Here is a 23,203-nt window from a genome sequence, read left to right on the forward strand (position 1 = left end):
TCAGTGCAGCCCTGGCTGGCACCTCAATAGTAAGGCTCTGAAAAACCTACAGCCAGAAGAACTGAGGCGAGTTGCTCCCAAATTCCTGGTCCATAGAAACAGTGAAATAATAAATGCTTGTCATTTTAAACTGTTCATTTTGGGATAACTTACAACACAACAGTAGCTAGCTGATGCAAACACCAATAAGGAGTCACACTTCACAATGGCACTTACCTCCATGGGATAAATAAAAGTCTGTGCAGTTGCTCCAGCCATGGAACCAGAAATAAATCTCTCAAAGGTTCCTATCTTTTGTCCTTCCTCAGTAAGCAACTTCTTGTACTGTACGAATAAATTTTTAAATGCATATTAACACCTGCTATAGACTAAACTGTATTACACTCAAAATTCATACACTGAACCCTAACGTGTGGTATTAAGAGACAGGGCTTTCAGAAGTACTTAGGGTTAAATGAAGTCGTAAGAGGGGAGGTCTCAGTATTATCACCGTTACAAGAGTTTCCACTCACACATGCACCAAGAAAAGATCACCTAAGCAGATAGCAAGGAATCCTCACTAGAAACCAAATTGGCTGGTCCCTTTATCTTGGACTTCAACCTCCACAACATGAAAAATACAGTTTTATTGTTTAAACCACACAGTCAGTGGTATTTTGTTACGGTAGCCCAAGCTAACCATGGCAATACCAAATTAGATCTAAAATATCCACCAAAGGTCCCTCAAAAAATTACACCAGGGGTGTAATCTGACTCCTAGTTAACTGTGATATTAGGAGGTACTATGAGACTAAGTGTGATACTGCAGGGCAGAGTTCTTCCTCTCTCTTTTCTTCTTCCTCTTCCTTTTCTCCTTTTCCTCCTGCTCCTCCTTTCTTGCCCTCTCCCACCTTACTCTTTCAATGTTTGGGCTCCCCTGGCTTGAGCAGCCTTCCTCTGCCATGTCATTTCTGCCTCTGAACCAGCCAACTGTGGACTGAACTTTCTGACACCACAATAAACCTTTTCTCCATTGTCTATGTCAGGTATTTTATCCCAGTGGTAAGAAGGCTGGATAGTTTAATAGGCTCTGGATATGATCTGATTATCCTGCAGCTCCCTCCTGCTTCTTAGTAACATGCCTAGGAGAAAAGCAAGCCTGACATGCTAATATTCATTCAGTTTACTTGACAATGATTTTCAATTAAGATTTCCACAGAACACAGATATGCCACAGACTTGATCTTCACCCTTTTGTTAAATCAATGATAGCATTCTTTTCCAGGCTTACAGAAAATAAAGTTTTCATAATTTTTAGATATTTTCCCGTATAAAAGATAAGGTAGGTACTAGACACTTAACACGTTTTAGTTACTTTTCTTACTCTGAGACAACATATTTGACTCCCAGAATCAAAGGAGGAAAAGTTTATTTAGCTCTCAGTTTGTAGTGAAACCTACAGAAAGGAATATTTATCAGAAGGGAATATGATAAAGGGATGTCGATAATCAGCTGGCTCCAAGGCAGGTTGAATGGCAGACAGGCATCATAGAGGAGAAAGAGTTCATGGCAGGCAGAAGGTACCAAAGCAACCAGGGCCAACCACAGCTCTTTCTATCCTTATACTTTATCTAGGGTACTGATAGTGGGTGGCACTCACACTCTTAATCTTAGCGCCCTTGATCCCCAGCATTGCACCATTAGACAATTCCAGCTTCACACACTGTAGATACAGCCCCCCGACCTATGACCATATGAGTCATTGCGGGGACATCTAAACGCAACCCATGCCAACATGTCACAAAGATTTGGCCCCATCTTGAAACTTTAAGTGTTTACCAAGGCCACAGAATCTGACTCTCCTAAAGGGGATTTAACTGGCTCTCCGAGCCTTGTCAACTTCAGTTCTTTCTCACATTTGTAAGAATACCTTGTTCATTCTCTCCAGCTACCAATACCACTTTCTTCCTCCTTCTCAGGAATGGTAACTCGCTTAGTGATTTAGACCTAGAATGCCCTCCAGAAGGCTCACGAGCTCAGAAGTAGGGCTTTTTGGAGATGATTTGATTATGGAGACACTATAGATGATTTGCTGTTAGAAGGAAGGATTTGGTTTGAGATGGATCACTAGGGGTGTAATCTAGAAAGGTGTATTTCTCTCTCTCTCTCTCTCTCTCTCTCTCTCTCTCTCTCTCTCTCTCTGTGTGTGTGTGTGTGTCTCTTTCCATATCTCTGGGTTGATAAATCCTCGACACTCTTCCTGTATTCACCACTGTGTACCATATATGACATCTTTTCCTTCCACTAACTTCTAGCTCATTACTCTGGATTTCCTCCTCTCCCTCTGGCTATTTCTTCTCAGTCTCCTTTCCAAGTTTTTCCTACTCCTCCCTTGAGGCTTATTTCCAAAATACTTCTCATTTAATATGCTCTTATTTAGTGAGCCTGTCCAATCCAATGACTCAAGTTAGTAACAACCTTTCTATGAAAGAGCTGCCTCCTATCTTCTAGATGAGCCATCCACTTGCCTACTGGACAGTCCCTCCCACCCCCACACACATGTCCCGGAGGTCTCAGACTCAGCATGTCATGAATGGAACCTGACATTACTATTCTTTATATAGACAGTCTCTCAAATTAGGAACTCTCTTTTTTACCTCCTTATCCAAGCAGTCAGTGAATTCTGATTGCATTTTCTATTTTTTAAAATTTATTTTCTTCTCCAATCCATACAACCATCACCTTATACTAGTGTTCATCATTTCTTACTGAAATGTTCCCTTCTGATAATCCCCCTGCCTCCAGTCCAGCGTCACTCTCCTCCAATATTTTTGTCAATCTTTCCCCCAAAATGATCTTCCTTCAGTGTAACCGCACCCATTTCACCTCTCTGCATAGAAGACCTCAACAGTCCCACCATATTCCTGATGAAATCCTTCATCTTTGGTTCCTGTCTATCTGTCCAACCATCATTCCTCATTATATGTCCCGAAGTATACTCCGCTGTCCTAGAGGCAGAAGGAACCACCTTCCGTTCCCCCAGTAAATAATGTTTTCTTGTGTCTACGTGTCTATCCACGCTTGAAATATCTTTCCCTTCTTAAGGGGCCCTGCCCCCGTCAGCTTCAACTCAAATTCCACGTCTAACAGTTCCCTCATTCATTCAGTAAGGACTGACTGGCACAGAGCAAGGTTCTGGAAATAAAAACCTATTGCCTAAGGAAACTTAGTGTCTCACAAAGGAGACAGACTAAGCACTGAAATAATCAGAATTCAATGTGAAAGAAATGTAACAGAAGGAAACAAAGAGAACTATAATAATGCAGACTGTTTCTTGGAGGAAACAGATTTTGAATAAAGTCATAAGGAATATTAACCACATGTGACATGGAGAAAGAGAAATGGTGGATGTGTGCTGCAGAAACAGGGAAGGGTGGCAGTGTGGAACATAGGACAGAAAGGACTACGGCACTGTGGGCATGTTGAGTTGAGGTACCCCTGGGATGTCAAGCAGAGATGCAGGGATACAGAGCACACGAGTGGACGACTGAGTAAAGAGAAGATGTTAGAACGGAGGGCAGTCAGTCTGCAGGCGGCAGCTGATACCATGTGAACAACATACTTCACTGCTACCTGTCAGTGATACAGTGCCACTGCTATCATGATGACAACCCAAACAGAACACAGCGTTATCTCAAACTGATAATGCATTTGACAGCACTATAGACCAGGGTAAAAATGCTCTTCTTTTTCTAAGCTTCTAGTTACTAGGTGAACAGAACTTACCTGAACTGAGAAGTGAGATTTCTAGGCATTCTGGGAAATTTGAAAATATCTATGACATTATATTTACCCTGAAGTAACTAAAGAGTTTTCATGATCCAGTGGAAAACTAGATATCCTGCGATTTAGCAGGTTAAAGAGACTGGGCAGGGGAGACACTAATTTGGGCTGGGAAATGCTTCTCACGGGAAGTTGCTGGAATGAATAGGGCTTTGGCAGACAGCGAGAAAATGGAGTGGCATCCTAGGCCCCAGAAACCACAAGAATACTTTACCTCACTGCATAAATAGCTTTCTCTTGATGTCTAAGTGGAGTTGTCATGTAGAAATCAGAATGCTGCAGCTATAATCCCATCTGAGGTACAAGGATTGCCAAAAGTTTGAGACCAGCCTGAGGGCTAGTTCAAAGCTAGCCAAGACTACAAAGCAAGACCCTATCTCAAAAAAAAAAATCAGAATGCTACAACAAGAACTCAGCTTGAATGGATGGAAATAAAGGGTGCCTGTGAGTGGTATCCAGAGTGAGAATCTGGCATAAAGTATAATGCACATAGAGTAACTGTGGACTTGCAAATACGCCAAACTTCCTGCATATTGAAATAATGGCATTAACGTCTTCTTTTTTTTTATTTAAAGAGAGAAGAAGAAAAAAGAAAGGACATAAAAAAACAATGCAGTAAAAGGGTACAAATAATAAGTATTTCTAGAAAAAAATATATACAGTACAAAATCACCAGTTAATAGGTTACATATTATCTTCCCAGAAACAGTTGTCCATATCACTAAATTAAAGCATATAAAGTGGACATATACAGTGAAATTGGAGACAGTTCCGTTCAATGATCCAACAAAAGCTCAGTTATATGGTTTTCCATCCTACACACTCAAACATACCTGCGGTTATATCCCTTAGTCCACCTTATTTTCCTCTCTTTTTTACAGTAACAATTAGGCTTTTAGGGTTTATTACTTTCATGGTTCTTATTACTTTTTTGAAGAGAATAAAACCAAATGTGACTAAACAAAACAGAGTCAGTTAGAACAGAAGGGTGAGCATAGCACGTGATGCAAAAATAGAATACCAGGTGATCAAAAGTGGTTACCATTGTGCCTCTTGCTATTTTTAAATTGAGTTGTCTGTATCATCAGGTATAATAGAATTGATCAAAACAGTACAGAACAAAACCAATAAAACCTACACTGAGGACCGTACAGGACTTCAAAAAAAGGATAATAGTCAATCCATATTGGGCATCATAGTATACCTTATTGCCTTCAAAGTGATTGCCTATACCTTCAAACTTGATACTATCAAACAAAATAGAATATGTAATAATCAGACAGAACAAGATGGGGAGAGCACTACTGGGGTTCAAGTCAGGTTAATAGGACAACAAAAAAGTTACTATAATATGTCCCGTTATTTTTAATTTAGTTTTCCCTTAATTAAAAAAAAATGAGAGAAAATAGATTCATTTAAAAAGGGGGGGGGGGATTGAGATAAGAGAGGACATTGTAGTAGAACAATGCAGGGCAGAACCAAGTAATTCAAGCATCATTGTGTTTCACCACCAGATAATCTAACATAATAGTAGTCACCATAGTGCCTCTTTCCTTAAATTATTTGAGTGTAACTTTGCATGCTATAATACCAAGCATATCTAGACAGTGTGAAGCCTTTCAAAAGAATGCAAGAATTACAGGGTATTTAGAACCTGCTAATAGAAAACGAACAATGGTTTCTATATTATCTCTTTGCCTATAAAGAGTTTTGTTTATACTATAGCATATAGTAAAATATAGTAAGATACAACATGTTAAAACCAGTGGAAACAGATGTACTACAGCTTGATGAGACTTCAAAACAAGATGATATTAAATCAGCACTAGCTTTTATGTTGTGTTGCTTTCTTCAAAATAGCTATTTGTGCTATCATAGATACTAAAATCAAACAACCCAGGTTAAAACCATTGCGGTTAATGAGTGAAAACATTATATGGCTTCAAACCAATATGATTGGGAATCATGATTACCACATACTTCTATGTATTCTTATCATTTCTTACACTAGGGAAACTATTCAGTATTTATACATGTGAGTTTGATTTATTTCACTTATGAGTATGGTGTCAAGCTGCGTCCATTTATTTATAAATGTCTCAATGCGGTCATTCTTTATAGCTGAGTAGTACTCCATTGTATAAAAATACCACAACTTTTTTATCCATTCTTCAGTCGATGGACACTTAGGTTGTTTCCAAGATCTGGCTATTACAAATTGTGCTGCTATAAACATGGGTGCACATATATCACTGTGGTATGATGCTTTCAGTTCTTCTGGGAATAATGGCATTAACTTCTAATAATTAACCATTTTAGGTTCTGGCTTTTCTATTTTAAAAGATAGAAAAATCTAAGAATATCTAGAATACCATCTCTTAAAGGCCATGATTTGAATGCTTACATTCACTTAAGGATAATGTCTTCCCCAAAGCTACATTCTAAGTAAAGTCCTAGAAGATAGATATTCTTCGCTTTTCTTCTTGGATTCTCTTTTCCCTAAGACAAGAAATGGATACCACTAGATCCAGTAATCTCTCCAAGAATGTTCTGTTATTCAGTAACAAAACATTCTCCAGAATAATCTCAAGTCTATTTAAAATATAACAAAAAATATGGGGCAGAGTTAAATTTTAATTCCTTTATAACCCATGGTAAACAATGATGAAATAAATGACAGGAAAATGATTTTGTAGATGTTCAAATAGACAGTTCTGCAAATGACCTTGAAAAGAAGAAGCTGGAAAACGTAACCCTGTGGGAGGTATTTCCTCTCACCAACAGGTTAGGCTGAAACAATAAAGAGTCTAAGTAAGTAGAAGTCAGCAGAGAAGCTGATTCAGACTCTGATGCATCATTTGCAGTGACCGATTCAGTACTCAGTAGAATCCAACACAAGCTCTGCCTACTTGCTAGAGGGCACAGAGAAGCCAAGCCAAGCACCTGCCTTTATGGAGCCTTCACAGCAATTCAGCTGCACTTAGAGCACTTAGAGCAATGTCAGCGTTAGCAAAGGTCTTCACTTCAACAGTTTTCCTCCCAGACATTAGATAAGAAGCCTTTCGTAAAACTTATGTTAGTACCCTGCATCTACTAAGACTCCAACATAGGCTAAAATCATACCTTTCCTTTAAGAACTCCTTAGCAAAGAACAAAGAAGTCTGTCTTTATAAATAATATTATAAAGTTGGGAATCCCAGAATTTAGCCACCGGGAACTGCTGAGTTTATCTAGCAAAATCTCCCATGAGAAACTCCTCACGGAGAGAATGTGAACAATTATCCTGCACTAAAACAAAAATCCCAAAAGCATTGTGTGCTAATCTTTATTGAATCGTATTACTAACTCCTCTTTGTTAATCATTTACACAGATGATAATTATTACCTGTTCATATGCCCAGAACTTAACAGCTGTCTCAGGAGCAATTTTAATGACATTTGTTCCATTTCCTCTCCAAAGGGAACGGATACCTCCTTCTTTAACCATCTGCCGAAAGCCACCAAATATGTTCATTGATTTTGAACCGTGAACCTAAAAATAAAAGCAAAATGATATAAAATACGGCTGGCCTTGTTGACATTATTTCTCAAATAATCACACAACTGCACTGCTTATAACTGCCAAAATAGACATTTAAAAATAAAATACAGTTTGAGGAATAAAACAAAATACAGTTTGAGGAAATGTGTAATGATGGGTGGGATTATTGGCACCTTTCTTTATTCCTTTCTCTTTGAGACAGAGGTCTGTGGCTGCTTCTAAAACTAAGAACAGTTAGTGTCTTCAGCATGGGAAAGCAGTCAGGGAAGACTTGATCAAAATTAAAATGATTATAAGCAATATTCATAAAAGAACATGAACCAAATTGTAGATCAGGCCATGGAATACCAACTGAAACATCTCCTGATGGCTGCAGTACTGTCTTCCTGCCACACACACATTGCCAGAAAGTAACACGTGCAGATTCCGCAGGAAGAGCACAGGGAAGCTCTGCATTGCGAGTTTCCCTTCACCCTGCCCTTTGTACTTCCTTTATTTGGCTGACTTTAATCTTCATCGTTAATAAATCATGAGTACACATTCTGCAAGTGAGTTCTTTGAATTCCAGCAGCCTCAAACCCAAAAGTGATTTTGGGAACCCCTCAAATTTGCAGAAACTAAAGTCTTGAAAAAAACTCCATTTTATTTCAAATAAATTAGCTTCATAATAAAATATGAAGGAAAAAATGAATGTTTATTCAAGCTCTTAAAGTCAATTTGCTATTGTTCCTACAGAAAAACAATATAAACAATTCCTGCCCTTTTTCTTTAAGCACTATCTTTGTCCCCAAATAAATTGCAAAATTTGGATAGATAGTTTAAAATATTGTCAGATACTATTCTGTAGAAAGATCTAAGAGCAAATATGAAAAGTGTTAACCTAGGTTTAACAGATACAACTTTTAAAAATATTTTTAAACAACTATTATGTTCTACTGGTCCAATATTTTTTCAGACTTTCAATGTTTAACTTTTACAGTCACCCTTGTCTGGTATTCTTATTCCTATTTCACAAAGAAGAAAAATTGAACCTCACAGGTTTAATACAGTATAAGAATCATAGGCTCTTTATCTCCTTCTTTTCACTCTGTTCTGCCCAAACACACACTGCAAGTAAATAGCAAAGTCAGGTTATAAATACAGGTCTTTTTCCTGCTAATCTTAACTTTAGAATAACTGGTAAACTTCCATCCTTATCCCAAGATTCTAGATTTCAAAATACCCCACTTTTAATAAAGTACATGAAAAAGATGGGAAATACAGTGATGACCACAGACTTCCTTTCATTAAATATTTCAATAGTCAACTGAACATGGTTTTGTGCACCTGTAGCCCCAGCAGTGTGGGAGGCTATGAGAGTTCACTGTGGTGTCAACTCTGTAGAAACAAACAACCAGCAGCGTAGCTGGGCACAGTTCTGGGTGTGTCTGGTACTGAAAAGGGAAGACTCCCTCTGGGTGTGTGTGAGGCCAACCAACAGGCTTGTAGCCTGAATGAAACAGAAGAGGAGTAAGAAGGAAGTCGGCCCCGCTTTTGTTTCCTCAGAGGAAGCCCAGCCTGCAGTCCTCACCACAGCTTTGGATCCTTCTCAGTTCCTTCAGGCCTCCAGCACAGACCCTGTAGCTGTGTAAGGCAGATTCTTCAGCCTGCCAGTATGGTCTGGCACCCAGCTCCAGCGGGAGCTCCAGGACTTTTCACTGGGACACTGCAGCTACCCGACAAAATGTCATAGAAGGACATTTGGGCAGCCATTACAAGCCTACCTTGAAAATCTATCTGTCTATCTATCTATGTGTAAATTCATACATATATATATTCTCTAGTGACCCCTAATTGATACAGAGGCTGAGGCAGAAAGATAGCAAGTTAGGGTGCAATAAGACCCTACCTCAAAACAAAAAACGAAAGAAAGGGCTGGGGATACATGTGCTTGGTGCAAAGGCTCTAGGTTGAATTTCCAGTACCAGAAATAAAAAAGTCATAGAATGCCAAAAATTAAAATTTATTACATACATGTACCAACAACTGACGATTCAACTGAACACTTAATAGCAATGAACTCAAAATTTAAAATCTATGTATATATGAAAAACTATTACTGAGAATTTAAAACTTCTGTTTGAATGAACCACGTCTCAGTATTCTAGAATTTTAAGTGAAACCCAGACACAGACTGCAAGGCTTACCTGCATCATGACTTTCAGGCGATCCAAAGGAGCAGTACTTGTTCGTGAGACAGCACCAGCAATACCGCCCGCCAAAAGCTGCCTCCACCACTGTCCAGACTTCTTCTCATCTTCTGTGAATTCATCTGGAATAGTTAAGCTATCCCCTATGTCAATTCCCTGTTAAAGTGGAAAAATATCATCACATTGCTTCAATTAAAAATAGATAAAGTTTTTTTGTTTTGTTTTAGAGAAGAATCATGTTATTTAAGTTACAATCAACTTAGCCAGGTGGGGTGACACACCCTGTAATACCAGCACTCAGGAGGCTGAGGCAGGAGGATCGTTACAAGTTCAAGACCAACCTGGGCTACAAAGTGAGCTCAAGGCCAGCCTAAATTGCAAAGTGAGACCCTGTCTCAAAAAGACAAAAGAAAAAAGGAAAAAAAAAATCAACTTTATTCTTCTGTATTTATAATGAACCAATTTGAGCACACAGATGATTATAAATAGTCTGTTCATATGAAACATAATCCAGTATCAGTTCATAAGAAATTAAAATTGACAATAATAAATTTATAAAACCAGTAAATAAAACTCTCTTTTTTTATAGATTGAGTGATATTTCTCTTGTTGGTCTAAGTAATAATGAAAGCATAGTTTATAATAGTATAAATTCCTTTCCATTATATCCACTTTCACAATGCTACTGATGACATCTGTCAAGAAATTAGCTTGTAATTCTTCAAAGATACCCTATCTAAAATTATATCCACATTATACTTTATACAAATGATACATGCTTTAAATATATAAGAAAGAAATTTTTAAAAACTATATATAAGAAAGTGCCCCCACTCATCTTTTATACTGACTGGCTAAGATAATTTTTTATAAATATAATGTCATTTAAAACATGCAATAGATTCTTTATAAAAGTAGCTAACAAGGAGTATTGCATGAAGTGATCACTCTTTCAATTCATTCTAAACATTACTATAGACGCAAATATAATTTGAGAAAATCAAAGTTCTAAAATGACATTAGTTTTACAGTTTTACTATTGATATTATTTGGAGATTGAGACGGTAGCTCAGTGATACAACATTTGTCTAATATTCTCCTAAAGCTCTGGGTTTGAGCCCAGCATTACAAGAAAATTTTTTTTAAAAAATTCTTTTTATCATCAAAGATTTTATAGGCAAAAGTAGAACAGTAAAGAGCTATACTATGCTTTCATAGTAATCCTCTCTTTCCTTTAATTTTACTATCAATAAAATGGATATAGGATTATAATCTTGTTACCAACTACCCCCAAAATAAAATAAAAACCATGAACATAAGAATCACATAAGTATAAAATTTACCTGGTCAACTACTAAGTAAAATTGTGTAAAATATCACTAAGTATAAAATTTACCTGGGAACTACCAATCTAATATTATTTTATACTCATAGATTAAAATGACCATTTTATAATGTTCTCTTTAAGCTTGGACATTGTTACTAGTGGCAAACTGAATTCTAGGCTTCATTTAATGTATATTTAATTTATTAAAATCCATGAAGACAAACCTATTATGAAAAAAATTCCTTCAGAGAGCTCCCAATGATTTTGGGAGATTACACAAATGAAGTTAATTTACACAAATATATTTTAGTAGAACATTAGTGAACTTAATCAAAATTTGAAAGTTGTACAGAATTTATAATATGAATTACAAATCAGCAATGAGCCAAGAGAATTCTGTAGCCTTCAACAATTATTTTATATGCCTTATCCCAGAGATAAATCTAGTCAATTTAACAAGCCAGTTTCAGAAGAGATCGTTAGCTTTACCATGAATGGCCAAGGAAATAAATCTATACCAACCATGATGTTTTGAGACCATTTGAGCAATACATATCTATAAAAAATAAAAGCCAATGGCTTTTAGATTTCCGTTTGATAAGACATTTAAGTGCCAATAAAATCTGGAGAGCTTATTCATCAAGGCTGTACTTCTTCCAAGTTTTGAGAATAGCTATGTTTACGCAGTGTTGGGGGTTTTAAAATATTCTATAAACCTATGCCTAACAGTATAAACAGGACCCTACAAGTTAAGGACTCTACTGGGACTTGGACACCCTGTCCCATTAATGTCACACAGTGTTTCTGCATAACAATTATGCCTACAGCTCACAGCTCCAAAAAGCAAAGCACACTTACGGTAGAATGTTTCCAGAAACGGATAATTTCCTCAATATCCGTAACAGGATTAAACAAGAAGTAGTCCCGCCATTCATTCCAGTCCACTGTCATTGTCCCATCAGCATCAATGCTGTTTTAAAAACAAGTGAAAAAAAAACTGATAAATAAAATTGCCTTACTGGTGATTCTTTTCCAATTTAATAGTCTTATATAATTTAAATCCTATTAATGACCATAGAAAATAGAAATAACAGCTGGCATTTATAGTCTTCTTGGATAATTATAACACCCTAGATGATAAATGGACCCAAAAATTACATGGCACCCACTAAAAACTACATTCAATGCTCTGTCAAACTCTAAGTCAATCACTTGTAAAATATAAAATGAACAACAAGACATTAGGAAGTAGTATTCAATGAATATATAATCATTTTTTTCCTACCCTCATTCAGGAAGATAATTTCTTAATGGTCAGCTATAACATTTGGATGTGATTTTGAAATATGCTCAGTTTCCTTCTCCAATTCTAAGTTAAGAAAATTAGTAATTATTGCACAAAAAGCAAATTCTTTATGCATGGGCCTTTTGAGTTTTAAGAAATCCTGCTACCTCAGACATCCAGGAAAATAGCAGAGTGGTGAGCAGCTGAGAAAGGGCAAACAACAAACAAACAAACAAACAAAACACACAAAAAGAGAGAATATCAGAGGAGAAAAAAAAAACAAAAAGAAAATAAGTCCCCTTCAAGGTGAGTCTTTACTGTCACTGGTAGGCTGTGACAGAACCACAAAACTAATACTCCATATTGTTATGAAGGGTATTCTAGAAAAAGATAACAAGAATTATCATACCATGAAGCCCAACAGAATGAATTCACCAGGCATGGCAAGCAAATAAACAGAGGGGGAAAAAAGGGAACCAACAAGCAGGAAAACAATATAACAATACAAATCAGTTATAACCATCAATGTTAATGGTCTCAATTGACCAATCAAAAGAAACAAATTGACAGAATGGATCAAGAAGCAAGATCCAACAACATGCTGCATACAAGAAACATATTTAATTCAAAAAAAGTTCACAGACTGAAAGTCAAAGGATGGAAAATAATACTGCATGTGGCATGAACCCAGAAAAAAGCAGGGGTTGCTATTCTATTTGCAGATAGAGTGGATTCAACCCAAGATTGACTAATAGAGATAAAGCAGGTCACTACATCCTTATAAAGGGAACAATCCAAGAGGATGAGATAACAATTATACTTAGATATGTCCCAAATGCCAGTTGCACCCAACTATACAAAACAAATATTAATGGACATGAAAAAATCAAATAAGCACTACTACTATTATAATGAGGGACCTCAATAACCCACTGTCACAAATAGATCAACTAGACAAGAAATCCTGCTACTTCATTTTCAACTTTAAAATTAAAATTATAATCTTAAATATTGATCAAAATTTTCTTGTTTGATTTACAAGCTTTTGACAATACAGCCATTTGTGGTGGCTGCTTTTTTCCTGAGAGCAACAAAGAATTGTGCCAGAATTTTGACTATCTTTTTCACTACACTATAACCACATCATAAGCCAACAGACATATTCATTTATTTGTTGAATTAATTGATATCTCTGAAAAAATAAATTTTGGCCTCTTTCAATTTTACACTACAATTTGTGTGGAAACTATGTACGAAAATAGCAGTACATAAAATGAAATCTTAAGTTATTTATTACTGTGTTTCCTAAGTATTATTTTATACTTCAATCTGCATATATAAATTACATAGTATTAACATTCTATATCTGTATCAGAATCCTGGTCATTACTTACGTTTATATCATTAGTGCAATATTTATAGCTGTATTCTTATCGATATTTTCTCTTTTAATTATCTAACCCAAATTCTTAGTCTCCCACACACAATTATCCTCTACAACGCAAAAAGTTCCACTTTTAATTCACTAATATAAACAAAGCACGTAAAAGAATGCCTGGTACAAACTAAATGTACATTGAATGAATAAATGAATTTCAAATTTTGTAGTTTAAAGCCAAGGAACACTTAGTCCTGACAAACTTCTCAGGTTAAATAGTCTCACTGCATGTTTGAGCTGCACTTCTCAATTGCTAAGGCTTTTGAGCATCCATTTAACTTACTTATTTGCTATTCATATTTCCTTCTGAATGAAATGCTGCTCCATGTCTTTGACTTATTCATACATAGTGTTTCATATAACTGACTCTATTAACTCTCAAGTTATAAGTTGGCAAATACTTCTGTCTTTTTACTTTATTTATGATGTCCAAGTATAGATGCTTTCATTTTAATTCACCCGAATTTATCTTTTTTTTTTTTTTCATTTTTGGCACATTATGTATTGTTTTAAAAACAAATTTTTACTCTGGGATAAAGACGCTCCTTTCAGCCTCTCAACAGTGACATAGTTTAACTTTCATGTTAAGTTGATGCTTGTGTATATATGTAATTTCAGTTTTGTGTCCCAGCAGCATTTATTATATAGTCTCTCCTTTTTCCTAGAGATTTGCAAAGCTACTTCTCTCATGTGACAAATTATGGATGGCTTTCACTTGTCAACTTGTATATTTCTATAGCAATGCCACTGTCTTAAGAACAGCTTAATAAGAACTTTTAATATCTACAAGGGCAGGCTTCCAATTCTTTTTTTTTTTAAGTAAAAAAAAGGATTAAAATGATACAGAATTTTGAAACAAAGTAATAGGAAATTAATACTAGTTAACATATTGCATGTTGTTATCTTCAAAGCAGTTGTTCAGATTATAAGATTTAGGCATGAAAAAATGATCAATCAAACAATGAAAACAAATCATTTTTTGATGAATTAACAGATTAATAGTAATCTATCACTATATATACACACATATATGTGTATTTCTAAACATACTAATCTTTTCCCTTCATTCTTTTCTCCTTTTTCCTATCCCAGTTGTTCTTTTCTTTTGAGCACTTGTTTTCCCTCATTTTCACATTATCTATTGTATATTTTGGATCTTATTTACTCTTTTAGTATTTGGTTTTTACACTAGGGAGACAATAATGATATTTACACATGTGAGTCTGATGTATTTCATTTATGAGTATGGTCTCAAGTTGCATCCATTTGCCTATAAAAGCCTCGAGTTTACCATTCTTTATAGCTGAGAAATACTCCACTATATAAAAATACCACATCTTTTTTAATACATTCCACAGTTGATGGACATTTGTGTTGTTTCCACAATTTAGCTATTACAAATTGTGCTACTATAAACAAGACGAATACTGTGAAATGATGTTTTCAATACTTCTGGGGAAATACACAGAAGGGGAATAGCTGGATCAAATGGGACCTCTAATCCTAGTTTTGTGAGGTATTGCCACACTGATTTCCATAATGGTTTTTACCAGTCCACACTCCCACCAACAGTGGAAAAGTGTTCCTTTTTTCCCACAGCCCCACCAACATTTGTTATTGGTTGATTTTTGGATGGCAGCCATTCTTTCTAGAGTGAGATGGAATCTCAGTGCTGTTTTTTTTTTTTTTTTAGGATAATCATGATGGCATTTTTTTATTTAAGGAGAAAAAAAACAGAAAAAGGGTACAAGTTATACAGAATTTCAGAAAAAATAAACAGGAAAACACTAGTTAATAGGTCACATATTATTATCTTAGAAATAGTTGTTCAAGTTACAAAATTAAAGCATATAAAGTGGACTTTCAAACAGTGAGACTGGAAACAGTTTTGTTCAATAATCCAATAAAACTCAGTAATATGGTTATCTATCTTATACACTTAAATATATATGCAGTTATATTCTTTTTTTTTTTTTTTTTTTTTATTTAAGAGGAAAAAGAGAAAAACACAAAACAAACCAAAGCGGCGTAAGGGTACACGCAATACAGAACTACAAAACAAAACAAAACAAAACAAAACAAAAAACCATAACAGTAAGAAATTACCTGCTAGTAGATTACACACTATTTTCTTGAAAATAGTTCCTCAAATCACAGTATCAAAGAACACAAGGTGGACATTCAAACAGGGAGACTGCAAACAGCTGTGTTCAATGTTCCAAAAACATTGATAAAGTCAGCTATTTAACACCCCCAAACACACTTGCTGTTATATCCGTTAGAGCTCTTTTTCTTTCTTTTTTTTTTTTCCCTCTCTTTTTTACAACAAAATTTACACATCTTGGATTTTATTACTCCTTAGTGCTTATTACTTTCTTTGGGGGGGGGAAGAATACAGTCAAATATGGCAAAACAAAGCTGTCAGTCAAAACCAAAGATAGACATAGCACATGGTGTAGAACAGAGTACAAGTTTATCAACAATGGTTATCAACGTTGTCCCTTGTTTCCTTAAAAAGAATTGTCTATCTCATTAGATATTATAAAGTTGGACAAAACAGTAGAGAACAAGACCAATAAAACTTAGGCATTGTAAACATTACAGGACTTCCAAAGAAGACAATAGTCAAACCAGAATGGGTATCTTAGTGAATCTTATTGTCTTCAAAGTAGTTGCCTATGTCTTCAAACTTGATACTATCATATAGAATGGAACAGAGTCTAATCAGTCAAAACAAGATCGTGGGAGTACTACAGGACTTCAAAACAAGTTAATAGGAAATCGAAAAGAGTTACTATTTATATATCCTAATTTTTTTGAATTTTTTCTTTAATTAAGACAAACATAAGAAATGACTAAATAATTTTTTTTTGAAACAATAAGGGGGAGATTGAGATAAAACAGGACATAACAATATAACAATAGAGGTCACAGCATGACTGTTTCAATAACCTAGTACTTCACCACCTTATAACCTGACTTAATAGTAGTTACCATAGTGTCTTTTTCCTTGAAATATTTGGGTAAAACTTCATATACTCTAGCTTCAAATATTTTCATATCAAGAAGCCCAGAATAAAGCCTTTCTAATTAATGAGTGAAAACTTTATAAGGCTTCAAGGCCACCTAATGGGGAATCATGATTACCACATATTTTTATATATTTGAATCATTACTTACATTAGGGAAACTATTCGGTATTCACACATGCGAGATTGATTTATTTCACTTATGAGTATGGTCTCAAGCTGCGCCCATTTATTGATAAATATCTCAATGTGATCCTTCTTTATAGCTGAATAATACTCCATTGTATAGAAATACCACAACTTTTTTATCCATTCCTCAGTTGATGGGCACTTGGGTTGTTTCCAAGATCTGGCGATTACAAATTGTGCTGCTATAAACATAGGTGCACATATATCACTGTGGTATGATGCTTTCAGTTCTTCTGGGAATATGCCTAGAAGTGGAATAGCTGGAATAAATGGGATTTCCAGTCCCAACTTTTTGAGAAATCTCCAGACAGATCTCCACAAAGGCTGTACCAGTCTACACTCCCACCAGCAGTGCAGGAGAGTTCCTTTTTCCCCACAGCCTCTCCAGCATTTGTTGTCGGTTTTCTTGATCCTGGCCATTCTTTCAGGAGTGAGATGGTATCTCAGTGTGGTTTTAATTTGCATTTCTCTAATGACCAATGATGATGAGCATTTTTTCATGTATTCATTTGCCATTTGCATTTCTTCATCTGAGAATTGCATATTCATCTCAGATGCCCATTTTTGGATTGGATCTTTGAATTTCAGAGGTCTGAGTTTCTTTAATTCTTTGTATGTTTTAGACAAGAGTCCCTTGTCTGAGAGAGAGTTCACTAAAATCTTTTCCCAGTTTGTGGGTTTTCTTTTCACTATGCTGGAGATTTCTTTTGACATGCAGAAACTTTTTAGTAAGAAGTGGTCCCAGTTATTGATTCTGGGAAGTATTTCCCGTGCGGTTTGAGTCCTGTTCATGAATTCTTTACCTACTCCTATGTCTCCAAGGTTTCTACCTATTTTGTCTTCCAATAGATTTAGTGTTTCTGTTTTAATATTCAGATCTTTGACCCATTTAGATTTTAATTTAGTACATGGTGATAGACATGGGTCTAGCTTTAGTTTTCGGCAAATGGAGAGCCAGTTTTTCCAGCACCATTTATTAAAGAGACTGTCGTTCTTCCAGTGAACCTGCTTGGCTCCTTTATCAAAAATAAGGTGGTTGAGTGTGTTCATAGTTGTGGTTGTATCTTCTAATCTATTCCACTGATCTTCAGCTCTGTTTTTATTCCAATACCATGTTGATTTTACTACTGTTGCTTTGTAGTATAACTTCAAGTCAGGGATTGTGATGCCTCCTGCTTTGTCTTTGCTGCTTAGAATTGCCTTTGCGATTCTAGGTCTCTTCTGGTTCCAGATGAAATTTAGGAGTGATTTCTCTAGATCTATAAGGTATGTTGATGGTATTTCTATTGGGATTGCATTGAATCTGTATAACAGTTTTGGGAGAATGGCCATTTTCACAATGTTTGTTCTTCCTATCCATGAGCAAGGGATGTCTTTCCATTTTCTGAGATCATCTTCAATTTCCTTTTTCAGTGTATTATAATTTTCACTGTATAAGTCTTTCACTTCTTTCGTAAGAGTAATTCCTAAATATTTCATTTTTTTGCTTGCTAATGTGAATAGTCCAGTTTCTCTTATTTCCCTCTCTGTAATTTTGTTGTTCGTGTATAGGAATGCTATTGATTTCTGAGTATTGATTTTGTATCCAGCCACATTACTGAATTTATTTATTGTATCTAAGAGTATTTCAATGGAGTTTAGGGGGTCTTCTATGTAGAGTATCATGTCATCTGCAAACAATGATAATTTAACTTCTTCTTTTCCTATCTTTACCCCTTTTATTTCTCTTTCTTGCCTAATTGCTCTGGCTAGTACTTCCAGTACTATATTAAATAGGAGTGGTGATAAAGGACATCCTTGTCTTGTACCCGACTTTAAAGTAAAGGCTTTCAATTTTTGGCCATTTAGTATGATGCTGGCTGTTGGTTTGTCATAAATGGCCTTTATTATATTGAGGTAAAGACCATTTATTCCAATTTTCTGTAAAGTTCTTATCATGAATAAGTGTTGGACCTTATCGAAGGCTTTTTCTGCATCTATAGAGATGATCATGTGATTCTTATTTTTGGCTTTATTGATATGGTGGATTACATTTATTGATTTGCGTATGTTGAACCATCCTTGCATTCCTGGGATGAATCCCACCTGGTCATGGTGTATAATCTTCTTGATGATTTGCTGGATCCTATTTGCCAATATTTTATTGAGGATTTTTGCATCTGTGTTCATTAGGGAGATCGGTCTATAGTTCTCTTTTATAGTTGGGTCTTTCTCAGGTTTTGGTACTAGAGTAATATTTGCTTCCAGGAGTGACTTAGGAAGGATTGCTTCCCTTTCAATTTCATTGAATAGTTTGAGGAGTGTCGGCATTAGGTCTTCTTTATATTTCTTGTAGAATTCTGCAGTGAATCCATCTGGGCCTGGGCTCTTCTTGGTGGGCAAGGACCCAGTTACATTCTCAATTTCATTAGCAGAGATTGGGTTATTCAACAGTTTTATATCCTCTTGATCTAGCTTTGGTACTTCATATGCTTCTAAGAATCTGTCTATTTCTTCTGTGTTATCAAACTTTTGAGAGTAGAGGTTTTCGAAATAGGTGTTGATGATCCTCTGTATTTCTATTGGGTCTGTAGTGATTTCTCCTTTTTCATTTCTTATTGCATGAATTTGAGCTTTTTCTTTCCTTTTTTTAATAAGGTTGGCTAGGGGCTTATCGATTTTATTTATTCTTTCAAAGAACCAACTCTTTGATTCGTTGATTCTTTGGATTGTTTTCTTAGTCTCTATTGCATTGATTTCTGCTCTGATTTTTATAATTTCCTCTCTTCTTTTGGCCTTGGGCTTGACTTGTTCTTCTTTTTCTAGTTGTTTGAGGTGTAGCATCAAGTTATTTATTTGTATTCGTTCTGTTTTCCTGATGTGGGAACTCAGTGCAATAAATTTTCCTCTCAGAACGGCTTTCATTGCATCCCACAGATTCCGGTAAGTTGTATCTGCATTTTCATTTTCTTTTAGGTATTGTTTAATTTCTTCTTTAATTTCTTCTGTGACCCACTGATTACTCAAGAGTGTGTTATTTAGTTTCCATGTGTTTGCGGAATTTTTGCAGTATCCTTTGTCATTAATTTCTAATTTCAGAGCGCTATGATCCGATAATATGCAAGGGATGATTTCAACTCTTTTGCATTTGCTTAAATATGTTCTGTGAGCTAATATATGGTCTATTTTAGAAAATGATCCATGTACTGCTGAGAAGAATGTGTATTCTGATGTTGTTGGGTGGAACATTCTGTATATGTCTATCAAACCCATTTGTTCACAGGTGTGATTCAGTTCTGTTATTTCTTTGCTCATTTTCTGTCTGGTTGATCTGTCCCTTGGTGTCCGTGGTGTATTAAGGTCTCCTGTTACAATTGTGTTACTGATAATTTGAGTTTTCATTTCTGTTAATAATTGTTTTATATAACTGGGTGCTCTGGAGTTTGGTGCGTATATATTTAAGATAGTTATCTCTTCCTCTTGGAGTTTTCCCCTTACGAGTATGTAGTGACCTTCTTTGTCCTTTATGGTCATTGTTGGTTTAAAGTTCACGTTGTCTGCAAACCGAATGGCTACTCCTGCCTTTTTTTGGATTCCTGCTGCATGAAGAATTGTTTTCCATCCTTTGACTTTCAGTCTGTGAGTATCTTTCTGGGTTAGATGGGTTTCCTGTAAACAGCATATGGTTGGATTTTGTTTCTTGATCCATTCTGCTAGTCTGTTTCTTTTGATTGGTGCATTGAGACCATTTACATTAATGGTTATTACTGTTAAATGCTGGTTAATTGTAGGAATGTTATCTCTCTGCTGTTGCATCTTTATCTTTCGGTTCTGTTTAATTATTTGCTTTGCTTAGTGGTTTTTTCCTTTGTGTATCTAAACTGTCTTTCAATATTTTTTGCAGGGTTGGTTTGGTGTTCATGAAGTTCTTCAGCTGTTCTTTGTCATGGAAGTATCGTATTGCACCATCTATTTTGAATGATAGTTTTGCAGGATATATCAGTCTTGGTTGGAAATCATTTTGCTTTAGGATCTGGAATACTTCACTCCATGCTCTTCTTGACTTTATCGTTTGTGCTGAGAAGTCTGCTGTGATTCTGATAGGTTTTCCTTTATAAGTGATTTGTCTTTTCTCTCTGACAGCTTTTAATAATCTATTCTTGTGTTGGATTTCTGGGATGGTGACTATTATATGTCTGGGTGTAGTTTTATTTTGGTTATGACTGTTTGGAGTTCTATATGCTTCACTGATCCTGATGTCAGTTTCTGATCTCATGCTTGGGAAATTTTCAGCTATTACTTCTCTAAATATCCTCCTGACATCCTTCATGTTGTCTCCCTCTCTTTCATTAATCCCTATCATCCTTATGTTATTCTTCTTTGCATCGTCTTGCAGTTGTTGAATTGTTGTTTCCTGGTTCCTTGTTATTTTCAAAAGATCTTTCCTTTCCTGTTCACTAGCTGCAATCCTGTCTTCAAGGTCTGAAATTCTATCTTCACTTTCATTAAGGCGGTTTTTACAACTTTCAGTGGAGTTTTTTATTTCCTGTATATCTCTGTGCATCTGCATTATGTATTCTGTTTGTTTCTTATATTGCTCGTCTAGGGATTCTATCTTTTTGTTTAGTTCCTCCAATTTTTTATCTGTGTTTTCTTTAGATATATTTAGAATCTCTTTCATTTCTTTTATCATTTCTTCTTTTATCTGGGAGATTATTTCGAGTTTGAATTTCTTTAAAGCTTCCTGGAGTTGCTTGTCAATTTCAGTGGCTATTGTGTCCGATATATGAGGTGAATGGGATATATTTTCTTCTATATACATCGCTCCTAGGGTTTCTTGAGATGGGCTGGAGGTTTGAGGTTGTAATTTGGTCTTTCGTTTTGTCATCTTCCTATATTTCTGTGTTTCAAGTGTTATTTGAAAGCTTCCTCAGGATCTGTTGAAAATCCCCTTCTATGTTTGGAGCTACTGAGACTCTGGCACCATGCTACCCCAAGCCATTGGGCCTACAGAACCAGTGGTCCTCCTCTGCCTGCTCAGAACTCCGCAGTTCCAGACAAGCTGGGCCTCAGGGACACTGTGTGCCCACCTGCCCCTTGGAAGCTCCACAGTTCTTCAATCGCAGCCGGGTTAGGGTACTCACCACAGGCCGCAGTGCTTCAGGAACCTGTGGACCCTCCCTGGTTGCAGAGATATCCACAGTCCTCCAGACACGCAGAGAGGCCGGTGAGGGCACCCCAGATCTGCCCAGCTCCTCCTCTGCAGACCTATGGCCAGGCGCGGCAGCTAAACAGGCTGGGCTAGGCTGGTAGTGTGGGCCAGCCCACCTATCGGGAGCTCAGCAGGTCTCCAAATGAAGCCGGGAATGGGGAGGCTGATGTGGAAGCCTCAAACCCACCTCTCCCCTTCACTGCACCTGGAAGCCTGAGGGAACTCCAGCAGACTGGGCGCAGATATCCAGAGTCCTCCAGACACGCAGAGAGGCCAGTGAGGGCACCCCAGATCTGCCCAGCTCCTCCTCTGCAGACCTATGGCCAGGCGCGGCAGCTAAACAGGCTGGGCTAGGCTGGTAGTGTGGGCCAGCCCACCTATCGGGAGCTCAGCAGGTCTCCAAATGAAGCCGGGAATGGGGAGGCTGATGTGGAAGCCTCAAACCCACCTCTCTCCTTCACTGCACCTGGAAGCCTGAGGGAACTCCAGCAGTCTGGGCGCAGAAATCCAGAGTCCTCCAGACACGCAGAGAGGCCAGTGAGGGCACCCCAGATCTGCCCAGCTCCTCCTCTGCAGACCTCCTCAGTGCTGTTTTAATTTGCATTTCTCAAATGATCAGTGATATTGAACATTTCTTCATATATTTATTTGCCACTTGCATTTCTTCATCTGAGAAGTGCACGTTCATCTCAGATGCCCATTTCTGAATTGAGTCTTTGAATTCGGAGGGCCCAATGTTTTTCAGTTCTTTATATGTTCTAGATATAACTCCTTTATCTGCAGGACAGTTGGCTAAAACTTTTCCCAGTCAGTGGGTTTTCTTTTCACTCTGTTGGTGATTTCTTTTGATGTGTAAAATCTTTTTAATAAAATGAGATCCCAGCTGTTGATTCTTTGAAGTACTTCCCATATAGTTTGTGTTTTGTTTATGAACTCTTTGCCTACCCCTATATCTTCAATATTTCTACCTACCTTGTCTTCCAGTAGATTTAGTGTTTCTGTTTTAATATTTAGACCTTTGATCCATTTTGATTTTAGTTTAGTGCATGGTGATAGTCTTCTGTCTAGTTTTAGTCTTCAGCAATTTTTGGAAAGCCAATTTTTCTAGCACCATCTATTCAAGAGGCTATCTTTCTTAAAGTGAACATATTAGGCCCTTTTGTCAAAGAAAAGGTGGCCGAGTGTCTTTATA

General features: G+C 36.5%; 1 protein-coding gene across 2 annotated transcripts in view; it reads right to left on the reverse strand.

Annotated features, from left to right (window-relative positions):
• The window catches only part of Slc25a24 (solute carrier family 25 member 24), a 48,229-nt gene that overhangs the window by 11,827 nt on the left and 13,199 nt on the right, over positions 1 to 23,203 (reverse strand). Inside the window, exons 4-7 of one of the 2 annotated variants that reach the window (XM_063255226.1) lie at positions 11,738 to 11,849; positions 9,550 to 9,708; positions 7,208 to 7,354; positions 217 to 324 (exon numbers count right to left, since the gene is read on the reverse strand). In XM_063255226.1, coding sequence (XP_063111296.1) covers positions 217 to 324; positions 7,208 to 7,354; positions 9,550 to 9,708; positions 11,738 to 11,849 — 526 coding nt within the window. The remainder of the gene's footprint in view (positions 1 to 216; positions 325 to 7,207; positions 7,355 to 9,549; positions 9,709 to 11,737; positions 11,850 to 23,203) is intronic. The other variant, XM_063255235.1, reaches the window with a different exon arrangement.

This window comes from Cavia porcellus, unplaced genomic scaffold (genome assembly GCF_034190915.1).
Source record: "Cavia porcellus strain 051 isolate PalLab524CR breed Dunkin Hartley unplaced genomic scaffold, mCavPor4.1 scaffold_1, whole genome shotgun sequence".
Classification (NCBI taxonomy): domain Eukaryota; kingdom Metazoa; phylum Chordata; class Mammalia; order Rodentia; family Caviidae; genus Cavia; species Cavia porcellus.